At 54.4% G+C, this 13,476-nt stretch overlaps 1 protein-coding gene across 1 annotated transcript; it reads right to left on the bottom strand.

Annotated features, from left to right (window-relative positions):
* Nucleotides 1-1,991: 1,991 nt before the first annotated feature.
* Nucleotides 1,992-10,854, bottom strand: SRF (serum response factor). Its single transcript, XM_032340034.1, has 7 exons — nucleotides 9,974-10,854; nucleotides 8,099-8,365; nucleotides 6,267-6,528; nucleotides 5,595-5,714; nucleotides 3,496-3,687; nucleotides 3,060-3,136; nucleotides 1,992-2,834 (listed from the first exon to the last, which is right to left on the bottom strand). Exons 1-7 carry the CDS (start codon nucleotides 10,484-10,486, stop codon nucleotides 2,739-2,741), a joined length of 1,527 nt encoding a protein of 508 aa, XP_032195925.1. The 5' UTR covers nucleotides 10,487-10,854; the 3' UTR covers nucleotides 1,992-2,738.
* Between the last annotated feature and the right edge of the window lie 2,622 nt (nucleotides 10,855-13,476).

The raw sequence follows: 13,476 nt of genomic DNA, 5'->3' as shown, positions 1-13,476 counted from the left end.
CCCGGTCCCCCTGAAAGCTACACTCCCAACCCTGGAGCTGTTCTGTGAGTTTTCACTAGGTCACTTGGCCATGAGTTTCCCAAACCCTTCTGCAGTGCTTCGGATTGGTTGAGTCACTTTTCCTATTAATTAAAATCGCTCACCTCTGTGTTGGCCTAAAAACCTAACAAAGCCATGCAGAAAGACAAAGGCTGCAGCTCCCCGGGATATCCCTTCAATTAACTTACGGAGTTCCACAGCCCAAAGCACCCCTTAGTTTTGCTGTTCTCATCAGGCAGCCAGGCTTGCTTCTCAGAGCAACCTTTGGGGTTTGATTCGTGTTCATACTTCCCTCCCTCCCTATGCGGAAAAACAGAGGCAAAGACCCCACAGTCTGTGCACAAAAATGATACATTTATTGAAAGAGTATTTTTTTTTTTAATACAAAAGAAAGCTCTGTACATAGGACTGTGACCATGTCCACTATTCCTGGGTCAACATCCCAGGGGAAGTAGAAACCACACTGACATACTCCACATTCGCGCATACACACACACACACACACACACACTCAGGCACACGCACGCAAGCACACTCATGCGCGCGCGTGCACAATTCATGCACGCACATACACACTCCAGAGCCACCAAGGAAGGGAAACACCAAGGGTTGCTGCACATATAAATGCCACCTCATCCCTGACGCACAAATGTTCTCCCAAGGCCACGCTCACACAACACACATTATAAGCACTTTGCCTGATTCACTCACTGGGTCTGTCTTTTGTGGGAAAGAGAGGAGGAATTCATCAGTCTCCTCCTCTGGGTGGGGGAGTGGGGAGTGAGTGAGTGATCGTGGAGTGAAACAAGAGCAGAGAAAGGGGGCTGGGCAGTTACAGACCTGAGTCCCAAGCTCCCCCACTCTCTGACCCCTGATTTGCCATGCCCCAGCCTTGTAAGCCACCCATAAGCCCCAGCTATCTCCAGGAGAAAGCCCAGAATGGTGACTTCCATCTTGGCACCCCAAACCGGGGCAAGACAGCAATGGGGGTTAGAGGTTACAGGGGGTTCTCAAACGCGTCGGCAAATCATCCCCTTGATAACTAGGCTGTGCGCAAAAACTTCCCCCACCCCTTCACCTAATCACAGAAGCAGGATTGTTCCTCCTGAAGGCAGTCACGGGGGTTAATAAAACTCCACCCCAACTGCTGCCCTGTTCTGAAAAAGCTCCCTTTCTGGATAAAGGGGGTGAAGGTAGGCTCTGACACAGGGTAAAAGACCCTCCCCCCTATGCTGGCCCATCCTCAAGGTCTACCCCAAAGGGGGCAGAGAGGGGTAGGGCACGGCCCCTGTACAAATTACATAAATACTGAGGTTACACTTAGAAAAATAAAGTCATTTTCTTCAAGGCTTTTTGTCTTAATTTAAAAAAGTTACAGTAGCTGCTCACTCCCTGGGAGAGCTGCCCCTTTCTGGCTCCCCTATCCCTATACTCAGCCCAAGAGCTGCTCCCATTTCTTCTGACCCCCATTCCTGCCTCTTACCCCCTCCCAGACCCCACCCTGCTCACTGCAACTTGGGCCCCAGGCAGCTGCAGGCCTGGGGAAGCACAAGGCTGCAATGCCCATGCGTGTGGCACAAATGAAGTCAGTTGCCTCTACCTGACACCCTCCCACCCCACCCCCACATTTGGTCTCCCTCTTCCCTCTCCCTTGCAACAGCCTTAAAGGGCAAAAAGAGACCCAGGGCTGTGGGTCACCCTCCCCACCCCGTTGGGGCATGGCCTGAGGGCCCCTCCCCCGGTTTTCTCCTGGAAACAACCCAGGACCGGGCAATCCCAGAATCTCCCCTACACACTGGTGGGCCCCGAGCTCGTGGGGTGGCTCTGTCCCCAGAGGCCCAGCCAGTTCCGGGGAGCCCCAGGGCTCCCCAGGGAAGGGGAGCTTGGGCAGGGAGGGGGACGAGAAAAACGCCATAAAAAAAAGTTTAAATATTTTAAAAATATATATTTATAGATTTGTTTTCACTTCGTCTCCTCAAATAAAAAGTTCAAAATCAACTTTAAGTAAAGCAGCTGGGAGGAAGGGGGCGGGAGACAGGGTGAGAGGGAACTCTGATGGTTCCCTCCAACCCAGGAGTCCCTGGAGTTCCGAGGGGATCAGCAAGGCAGGGCAGGGCAGCTGGCCCTGGGAACCTGCTCTGTGCACAGGTCCAGCTCTCAGAAGCTGCAGGGACAACGGGGCGGTGGCGTGATGGAAGAAGCCCCATCTCCCCAGGCGGCTCCCTGAGGGGCAGGGGTAGGGCTCTTCTTACCCAGCCTGTGACAGACACAATGCTGACATGGGGTCAGCAGTGAGGCTGGGAGAGGACCCCAACTGCTTCCTCAGGGGGAACACGGTGCCTAGTCCCACAGAGGCCTGTGTGTGGGAAGGTGGGGCACGGTCCCATTGAATAAGCTAATACTCATGGCAAACATGGAGCCAAGCTGGCGAGGGGAGTCTGAGGAGGGAGGACAGCCCCACCATCAACAGAAAAGGGGAGGTGGAGCTAGAAGGAGGGGAGGGTGAGGGAGGATGGGGTGGAGGGCAGGCTGGCCCATTTCTTTGGCTGGAGTGAGAGGGCTCAGTCCTGTGGCTGCCCACTCCTCCTCCCTGCCTCCCTCCTGCGGCCCGTCAACGTGTGTGTAAAGAAAACGTGAAAAGGCAACAATAAATAAGTGGTGCCATCCCGTGGGCCATCTGTCCAGGGTGGCAGGGCGGATCAGTCACTCTTGGCGCTGTGGGCGGCGTCCAGGTTCACCACCTGTAACTCGGTGAGGTTGCTGCTGCTCCCAGCCTGCTGCCCTATCACAGCCATCTGGAGGGAAGGGGTGTGTCAGGAAGAGGGAGCAGGAACTGACCAGACAGCTCAAGCTCCCCCCTGCTTGCCTGCCTGTCCACCACAGGCCTGACTGGGAAAACTGACCTCCTGGCTGGGAGTCTTGGCTTTGACCAACGGGTTAATGGAACTCCGAGGTCAAGATAAAGAGCCGGCTGGCTGGCTGGCTGGGGGGAGGTGAAGGGTGCCCCCCACCCCACCTACCTGGTGAAGCTGAACTGCAGAAACAGGGATCTGCACTGTCCCAGACGGCGCTGTGAGGAACACCTGGGGAACACCACCTGCATTGGGAACCCACAGGAGACACTCAAACTGTTTGCTCAAGAGAAACTTCCAGAAACTGGAGAAATGGTGTTAATTGTCCAAGTGACCCGGTAAGTCTCAGACGCAAGTACCCAAGGGTGAATGTCCAAATGTGTCCAAGTGTGCAGGAGTACCCTAGCGGACAGCCAGGGGTGTCGGGATACATGTGCAAGCATCCATGTGTGTGTGTGTGTGTAGGGGTATGTGTGGGCAGCTTAGTCTGTGTATGTGGATGTGAGTGTGTCCGTCTAGGTGGGCATGTGGGGGCCCATTCGAGCGTGTGCCTGTGTAAGGGAGAAAACGGTCCTCCTTTCCTGAGCCCCACCGCACAACTCACCTTGCTCCTGGACCTGGCTGTGAGACACCTGCATGGTGGATGGCGCCTGGGAGAAGGCATTGAGCACGGTGAGGCTGCCATCAGCCAAGCCCGAGGTGGGTGCATACATCACCGCATGGGGACTAGGGTACATCATGTGGCCGCCCACAGTTGTGGGCACAGACGACGTCATGATGGTGGCAGGCAATGTCACTGGCAAACACAGACACACGTTAGGGAGGTTGGCCCTGGTCCCTACTGATAGACCCCATCCCACCTCCAGGAGTTCCAGGGCTCCGGACTCCTCATGCCATTACCCAGCTCAGCAGCTCGACAAGACTCGTTCCTCTGGCCCCTGTGTCATCAACTAAGAAAAGCCTTATTTTTTCTTGAACATAGGAGCACCAACCTTTAATTATATCCCATCATGTTATACCATTCCATTGTCTATCTGCTGAATTCTTCATTCCAAGACCATAAGGCCCTGGGAGAAACAAGGATTGCAATGACTGATCTACTCGAGGGAAACTCAGATATTCCCCTTTTATTTATCTTTTTCAGACACTCCCCTGTTAGGGGGCTCCATCACCCCAATTTTTTTTAAATTTTTCCTCCCTCTTCCTAAATGTGTGGCTAACAAACTCATCTTTTAAACAACCAAGGTTAATGTGCATAAGATCACTTGGGATCTTGTTAAAATGCGGATTCTGATTCCACAGGTTTGGGGTAAGGCTTAAGAGTTTACGTTTCTGGGGCACCTAGGTGGCTCAGTGGGTTAAGCCTCTGCCTTGGGCTCAGGTCATCTCGGGGTCCTGGGATCGAGCCCCGTATTGGGCTCTCAGCTCAACGGGGAGCCTGCTTCCCTTCCTCTCTCTCTGCAGGTCTCTCTGCCTACTTGTAATCTCTGTCAAATAAATAAATAAAATCTTTTTAAAAAATGGTATACGTTTCTATCAAGTTCCCACATGATGCTGGTCTGTCCATAGACCACATCACATATAACAAGGTTGTTAAGGGCAAAAACTTAAAAGTAATTTTATTTTAGGGTGCCTGGGTGGCTCAGTGGGTTAAGCCTCTGCCTTCGGCTCAGGTCATGATCTCAAGGTCCTGGGATCAAGCCCCACATCAGGCTCTCTGCTCAGCGGGGAGCCTACTTCCCCCCCTCTCTCTGCCTGCCTCTCTGCCTACTTGTGATCTCTGACTGTCAAATAAATAAATAAAATCTTTAAAAAAAAAAAAAAAGGTAATTTTAGTTTGAAAGCATTTCATCATTTCTGAAATGACTAGAGACACCGAGGGGAATTATGGCTACTCAAAACTTAGGATGCCCTCCCACAAGAAGACAACTGCTCTATAAATCTTTCCTGGTAATTAAGCAAACACGTGTCCTTGGGCAAGTAACTTCTCCTTTCTGGGCCCCCAACTTCTCATCTGAATGAGAAGAGTGGCTCCAATGGTCCCTCATTCCTTCCTGAAATTCACAGCCCTAATGCAACACAGGATTCCAAACCCTGCCATCCTCACCTGACCTTCCCATAAGGATTAGGGTAATGGTTGAGCCAAAAGCCTCCATGCCTATCTTAAGAAACTGTCTGACCGGGGCACATGGGCGGCTTAGTGGGTTAAGCCGCTGCCTTCGGCTCAGGTCATGATCTCAGGGTCCTGGGATCGAGTCCCGCATCAGGCTCTCTGCTCAGCAGGGAGTCTGCTTCCCTCTCTCTCTGCCTGCCTCTCTGCCTACTTGTGATCTCTCTCTGTCAAATAAATAAATAAAATCTTTAAAAAGAAAAGAAAGAAAAGAAAAGAAACTGTCTGGGGCGCCTGGGTGGCTCAGTGGGTTAAAGCCTCTGCTTTCGGCTCAGGTCATGATCCCAGGGTCCTGGGATCAAGCCCCACATCCGCTCTCTGCTCAGCAGGGAGCCTGCTTCCTCCTCTCTCTCTGCCTGCCTCTCTGCCTACTTGTGATCTCTCTCTGTCGAATAAATAAAATATTTAAAAAAAAAAAAGAAAGAAAAGAAAAGAAACTGTCTGACCTTAGTTATAGGAGGGGTACTGCTAGGCCCCTGCGGCTAGACCTCATGAAGGAGGTGGGGCAGGGAGGAGAGAGCTTCGAGCCATACCTGTCCCGCTGGAGGAGGTCTGCGTGAGGTCTGTGCTGCTGTCGCGAGAGGGAGACGCTTGCTGCGGGGCCTGGTGCACCTGAATGGCCTGCACTGGGACCTGCTGGGCCACTGCCCCACCTAGGAGACACAGAGACTTACTGACTTACTCATGCTCTGTCCTACCCGGTTACCATCTGCACCAAGCACCCACGAACACCCCGGCCCCAGGGTCTGGCACACCGCTCCCCGACTCCCATAGCTATCTTTCCCAGGAGCTAATGAGGCCTTTTATGTCCTGAATCTTGTCTCCAGGGGTTTCTGCACTCTGCTCTTGTCCCTCCCCACTCCTCCCACCCAGGGCTTGCTTCTGCCTCCTTGGGTGATAGAGGAGCTAGCACTGAACGAACGAGAACATGCCCCGCTCAAGGTAGGGAGGTGGTAAAATGTCTACTGTCCCTCTGGCAGTGGAGGCACAGAGCTGGGCTGGCTAGACAAGGCCAGAGGGCATGGTTGAAACTTACCAACAAGGAGAGTAGGGGTCCCAGGAGGAAGGGCATGCCTGCCAGTGGGAGATAAGAGGCTTCCCTCAAGCTCTGGCTGTCCACCCTCCTTCTGAGCAAGGAAAGAGGTCCCCCTTGTGCCAGCCCTCAGCCCACTCTTGGCATGCTCAGTTTGCCCCTTGTGACTCACCAGGCATGAGGGTGAAGCTGGTAGGCAGCTGCATGAGGCCCCCAGAGGAGACGGGGCCGCTGCCTGTACTCTTCAGCACAGTCCCGTTGGCACTGCTGACAGCGCTGGGGCTGACGCTAGCAGACACTGGTGCCAGGTAGTTTGTGATGGGGAAGGAAGGGCCGCTGCTGACTTGCATGGTGGTAGAGGTGCTGGGTGCTGTTTGGATGGTGGAGGTGGTACCCGGCAGGTTGGTGACCGTGAACGCCTGTTTCAGTGTGTCCTACACCCAGAGTAAAGATACAGCAGTGAGCCTCTGCCAGACCCTGCCCCTGCAGAAGCTTTGTGTGGAATGCCAGCCCAAGACCAGAATCAGTGTGCTTAGGTTCAAACCCCAGCTCTGCCATTTACCTGCTGTCTGACCCCTGGGCAAATTACTGAGCTGCTGAGCTTCAGTTTCCTGTCCGTAAAGGAACACTTAGCCCATAGGTGTGATGAAGACTAATAAGTGAACATAGATAAAGTTCCTAACACCTAAAAGGAGCAATAAGTATTTGCTGTGCTTATGATGAGGGTGATATCATCATCATAAGTCCCAGAATCCTCTGCCCCAATGGACGATGGTAATCACTCTGGCTGCGGAATCAAGCATGGAGGTCCATTCCCAGCTCTGGCAATGACCATCTATGTGATCCTGGGAAAATCATTTCTTCTTTCCAAGCCTCAGTTCTCCTGGTGTATAAACACGAGAGGGCTGGGCTACTATGTCCTCTTTAAAAATGTCCTTCCTGCTCTGATTTGCCAGGCTTCTGAGATAGGGACAAGAGTTTTTCAGGGAACTTAGGGTTTCAGAGAGATCTTGGGTGTCTGGCAATTAAGCACTCATGCCAAATACTTAAGATTTAGACTACCAAAGGAATTTATTTCTCCAGCAAAATTCCCTGGGAATAAATGAGCCCTACTGCTTCAAGAGTTTGTAACTACAGATGACACGCCTGTAAGAGGGGGGAATCTGGAGCACTGACTCTCCCCTCCACGAGCCTTTGTTCTTAGAAGGGGAAGGAGAAAGATCTGAGAACCAAGCCCAGAGAACTGAGGGGGTTCAAATCCTGGGGGTGGGTCAACGCGGGATGTTTGCTAGGCAGCCGAGCTCAAAGCCCCGATTGGTGAAGGCGTTGCTAAGGCAAACAGTGCCGCTTCTTCTGATTGGCCAGTTAGTTAAGGGCCACCCGGAAGGAGGAGCTCCCGAGAGAGGCAAGGGAGGAAGCCCTGCCCCCTCTCCTTACCAGGAAAAGGAAGGGGGAGGCGTAACTAGGGCCGGCATCCCTACCAGCCGCCAATATACTCCCTAAACGTGTCCAGGCCCGGACATCCTGAAGAGGTAGGCGGCTGGCTAGTTAGGTAGTCTCCAGCCCAGTCAACCAGCCCGCCTGCCGACAGTGCTGGGTTCCCAGGACCCTGGAGCCCACGGGTGCTTCCTTCCTACTCCCTGGCAACCCAGCCTGCCGCGAGGGCAGGGCTAAGCTACGCCCCCGCCCCCAGCAGGGAGACAGCTGGCGGGAGGAATGCGAGGGCCCTGCCAGGCGGGCGGGCTGCAGGCGGGAGGCCGGCCTGGAGCCGGAGCCGGCCTTATAAGGGCACGGAGGCCGCCCGCTTATCTAGGGGGCCGGCCTCCTGTCAGGATGGCGAGGATGGACACCTGTCCCCTAGGATGAGGGGTACTAACCCAGCTCCGTTCCACGTCAGTGGGCACCTATCCTGAGTGAGGGAGAGAGAGGGGCACCCACCCCTACCCCTCTCTGCCGGTGAAGTCCCTCCTTTTCTTTTCCCTTAGATAGGCGACCCAAACACACCTTGGTCTCCCCACTGCTGTCGGACTCCGACACCTGGTAGGTGAGGTCTGTTTCTTCAAAGCCCGTGGCACTCATTCTCTGGTCTGTGGTGGGGTCTGAGCGGGGTGGAGAGTCTGGCGAGTTGAGGCAGGTCTGAATCAGTGCCTTGCCAGTCTCACTGGTGATCATGGGCTGCAGTTTGCGGGTGGCAAAGGTATACACATGGCCTGTTTCACTGGCCACCAGCAACAGCACCTGTGTCCCTGTCAGCGTGGACAGCTCATAGGCCTGGGGAGGTGGGGAAGATGGGTAAGTCAGCCAAACTTTTTCTCTCTATCTTCCATGGGAAGTAGGGAATACACAGTGATCTCAAGCCCCTGCCCCATCCCACCCCACCCCCAGTGACCTTCCTCTCCAGTGACTGGGGCTGGGAGAGGGTCCTATCAAAACATCTGAAAGAGAGCTGGAGAGCAGAAAAACTACCCATGCTCCTCCTTTGAGAAGCAGCCACTGACCTGCAGATAGCCCAAGCAAGCAGTCACAGCCCCCTAGTGACAGAATGTATAACCTCAGGGGACACAGAGGGCCCCAGGTAGCGGATCCTGAATACAGCTTGGTGCCAGGAGCCTCAGAGAAAGGGCTCCCACCCACTCTTCGCTGTCATAGGAAACAGAATAAAGCTGCTATCTCACTAGAAGTCCCAGAAGACATTAGGGATGGGGGGGTCACATAAGTTCTAAACTGTCCCATGTTTCTTCCCAGAAACTGCACAGGTCCTAACCTTATGCCCTATAATACTGTGCTACCAGCTTTTTTCTTTCTTTGTCTTGATGCATCAGGGTTTGGAGTGATGGGAGATAGGGCTAGATTAGCAGCTACTACCCTGCCACGAGCTCAGGGAGGGAACTTTCAAGAATGGCCTCAGAGATGGCCTCCTTACTCCCAAAAAAGTTCCACAACCCACCTTGGAAGCAGCTCTGGTTTTTATATGGGACAGAAATAAACACCAGCCCATGTCCCCAGTGTTCTAGCTTCTTGTTTCCCACTTCATCTGCTTCCATCCTTTCCCATATCTCCTACACCTCAAGACACTGTTTCCTCACCCCTTTTCACTGGATAGCTGGCTAGAAGAGGAACAATTTCTAGGTACCTCTGCAAACCTCCCTGCCTTCCCCCAAACTCCATGCACAGATTCTCTCTAGGGCTGGAAATCCCACTTGTCCCAAAGGCAGATGGTCCTGAAGGTTGTCCTGCAGGGAGTGCACCGGTGTCCAGTGGATGCAAGAGAAGACACAAGGCCATCGTGGGACTCAGTCCCTGCTGCTCAAGGCAGCATCAGTTGTGCTTCCCTGCTCCCTCACCTAGGGCTCTTGAGCCCCATTGGGTCATCAGCCCTTCTTGTCCTTCCAGCCAGCTCTACTCTTGTGGTGCCCACCTTCCTCCCACACATGCTGGCTCATTGTTTTTACAGAGCTCTAGCCTCTTGAACTCCATACCTTCCCCCTCCGCTCCCTGCTTTTCCGGCACCCTCCCTGAACACCTGAAGGCACTGGATCTAGTGACCCCCGCGTCTCATTAACCACCTCCCGGGCAGCCTCCCATTACCACTCTTCACCCCTTCACTTCACAAGGGCCCTGTTCCTCTCCCGCGCCCGTCACTCCCACCTCGGCGCCTTTCCCGTCTTCTCTGGACGTTCCCGGCATCTCCCCTCTCCCCACATTTCCCCGGCGGCCCCTCCCCTTTCGCCCTCCCGGGGTAACAGCCATCCCTCCCACACACCTCCTGCGGACTCGCCGCCTCTCACCTCCGCCTCGGCTCTGCCTTCCTCTCAAGCTCCCCTTGCGTGTCCCCACCCTCCCGGTCCCCCGTGGCCGGCCAGCCTCCGGGCCCGGTACCTTTTTCATGATGCCTGTCTTCCTCTTGCTGAAGGTCGTGTAGCGCCGCAGTTTGTTGTCGATGAACTCCATCTTGATCTTCACGCGGCCCCGAGTCTTCTTACCCGGCTTGGCCCCGCTCACCGCGCCACTCACCGGCCCATAGCCTCCGGTGGCCGCCGCCGCCGCCTCGGGCCCACCGACGAGCTCCATCTCGCTCAGGCTCCGCTTGAGGCCGCGCCGCTCCGCGCCCAGCTCCTCCTCCTCGCCCGACTCCGAGTCGCCCTCGCTGCCGCTGTAGACTAGGGCCCCCGCGGTGGGCGCCGGGGTGGTTGTCGCTGCCGCTGCAGCCTCCCGCTCGAGGCGGCCCGGCCCGAGCCCCGCGCCGTTCCCGGGAACCCGGCCCCCGTTAGCCCCGCGAGTCCCGCCGCCGCCGCCACCTCCCGGCCGCCCCGTCGGGGTCCGGTTCAGGCTGCCTCCCAGGGCCGAGCCCCGGCCCAGCGCCGCGGCGGCCCCAGCTTGGCTCGGTAACATGGCGCTCAATGCAGGAGGGCGAACGGGCAGTCAGCGAGGAATCGGAGCTGCCGCCGCCGCCGCCATCGGCTTCCCGGCTCAACCCGGCACTCCCGCTGCTGCTAGAGCCGCTATAGCTGCCGCCGTCGCCGCTGCGAACCCGGGGCCCCTGCACGCCCGGGCCGACCTGGGCCCTCACTTTCTTGCCCCTGTGGCCCGGGTTGCCCCAGGCCGCGCGGAGCGCCCCCTGTCCGTATGCTAGGGCGGCGCGCCCGGCGGCCGTCAGCGTCCCCCGGGGGGCAGGGGCTGCTGGCCGCGGCCGAGACGGCGGGTGGAGGGGGCCGGGACCACGCGCTGGCGGCGGAGGGATCCCCCGACCCTTCCCCCCATATAAAGAGATACAATGTTTCCTTTTATGGCGAGGCCGTTCCTTATATGGTGAGCCCCTGCGCCCCCTCCGCATTGGTCCGCGGTTCCGGCACCTCCGCTTTCCATTGGCCCACAGGGAGCTCTTATTTGCATAGACATACCGAACTCGCTGCTGTCATCCCGCGTCAGACGGCGACTCCGAAAGGGGAGGAGCCGAAGCCTCTTAAAGGAACAGGAGAGGCGGTACGACTCCGCCCCCCAGACCAGAGAATGGTAGAATTGGGAGGGACCTGAGGAGAGGAAGCCTGGGAGGGGACCCGAGCGCAGTCCCGCGGCGGGATGGGAGCAGCACAGGGAATCCGGCCCTGCGAGGGCTGGAAGCAAACATAAGGGTAGTCCCTGAGCGGATTGGGCGGGTTGCGGTAAATGATAGAATACAGCCCAAATTCCAAGGGAATGCAGGGATTGGACCACTTCCCCCACGGCTTGCTGAGGGAGGTAAATTTACGGGCTGCGCAGAGGAGACTTGGGTCCCCGGTGTCCAGACTCGCTTCCCCGCCGCTCGACTCCAACCCTTCCCCTCCCCCTCGACTTCCTTTCCCTTTCCCTCTCTTTTCAAGGCGACGACACTTTCCCACCAGGCCGGCTCCCCGGTCCTCATTCATCATCCTCTATACTAGAGGGATCTTTGGCAGACGGACATCTGGAAAAGACCGAGGGAGACAGTCGGCTTCCTGGTCCCCGAAGGGGGCAGGGAGACGAGATGAAGATCAGTGAAAACTTCCAGCTGCGGTCTGGGCTGGGGGAGGGGATGGTCCTGAGGATAAAGCCCACCCCATCGCCTGTGCAAAAGCCTGGGAAAAAGCAGAGCCAGGCAGAAAGTTTCAGCAACTAAGCTAGCCAGCCAGCCAGCGCAGCGCGTACACACACACACACACACACACACACACACACACACACACCCTTCTGTGGATAACCCATGGTGGGGGTGGGGGTAGTTAGAACAGGAGCAGGACAAAGCCCATGTTCAAGGTGTGGGTCGGGGTCTCAGCTCCAAAGCCGTGAAAATAGGTTGGGCTTTGCTGTTACAGAAAATTTTCAAATCTGGAATCAGCCTCTTTGTATCCCTGTGGCTGGAAACAAGTATTGAGCCATCATATTCCTCCTTGTTGGTACCCATCCCATGTTGGGATCTTAATGCAGATTAAATGAGATAAAGGCTAAAGCATAGAGTAAGTGGTCAGTGAATAGTTAACAGAAGCTCCTGGGATAAAAACCTCATCGCTGGGATAAACATCTGGTTGCCTTTAAGGGGATGGGGGAATGATGATTCCTGCCTTAAAAGTTTTTGTGAAGATTAAATAAAGCAGTTTGTTGTGACCCATTAGTGGTGACGATAATGAAGTGAGTTCAGTGTACTGCAATGAGCATTTAAAATAATAAATTAATGAGTATTACAAAACACTAGGGCAAATATTTTTGCCTAGAACTTTTGTTTGCATTATTTTTACATTGAACCATATAAAATGGCCATTTTATAGGTCAAGAGGGTAGTATATTGTCGATTTCATATGGCTCAATGTGCCAACCAGATAACAATGTCAATTGCATTTCCTACTGTAAGTCGTGTTCAAGGACTTTGAGAAATACTGAAACAAGGTATGTTCAAGTGATTTGTGAGAACTAATGTGTGTATTAGTAGTATCATCAAACCCTTACCTATGGGAATTAAGAGTCCTACTCTTCCCCAATTCCCAATAGCTTCAAAGAGGTGGGGATCACCCCCCCCTTTTCCTAATTTACTTTACATTACAGGTAGTTTAACATATGGAATGTGTTAGCTCAAGAGGAAGAACAGGTCAAATACATAAATAGGTTCCAGAAGAGCCCCAAGAAGGGGCCACTAATGGTGCTTGGGACTGTGATCTGTCTGAGCAGGGCAGTCTTAAAACCACAGCCCTGGGCTGATTCCTTCCTCACTTCTCTCTCTTTTTTTTTTTTTTTTGGTTAAAGATTTTACTTTTTTTTTTTTTTTTTTTTTTGGTTAAAGATTTTATTTATTTTAGAGAGAGAGAGGGATCACAAGTAGGCAGAGAGGCACACAGAGAGAGAAAGGGAAGCAGGCTCCCTGCTGAACAGAGAGCCTGATGCGGGACTTGATCCCAAGACCCTGAGATCATGACCTGAGCTGAAGGCAGAGGCTTAACCAATGAGCCACCCAGGCACCCCATCCTTCCTCACTTCTGAAGACAATTTTTTGAGACCCTCCCCTAATTTAGACCCATGTAAGGTTGACAAGCCTTAGCATTGGTACCCCCAGAGGACAGCTACTGTCTGCCACATTCACCAGGCATGGTGTGTGGAATGAACACAGTTCTTAAATTTCCCTTCAAATAGTTGACCTCTCCCATTTCACCCAATCCCTGGGCCACTGCCCACAAGCGTTAGTGCCCCAGCTCTTTGGGCTGGGATGGCTTCATTTTCACAATCCTTTGTCACCATGGGGTGGGGGGAGGGGTGGGCGGGGCACCACAGCCACACGGGACTGGATTACTGTAGGCTCAGGAGCCAAAACTGTCGATATGAATAAAGGTAAAAATCAAGAAGTGGCTCACAGATATGTTTTGTTGGTGTTGTCTAAC

The sequence above is a fragment of the Mustela erminea genome, chromosome 4, assembly GCF_009829155.1.
Source record: "Mustela erminea isolate mMusErm1 chromosome 4, mMusErm1.Pri, whole genome shotgun sequence".
NCBI classification, from domain to species: Eukaryota; Metazoa; Chordata; class Mammalia; order Carnivora; family Mustelidae; genus Mustela; species Mustela erminea.
The sequence above is the reverse complement of the archived record's forward strand: the minus strand, read 5'-3'. Positions and strand labels throughout refer to the sequence as shown.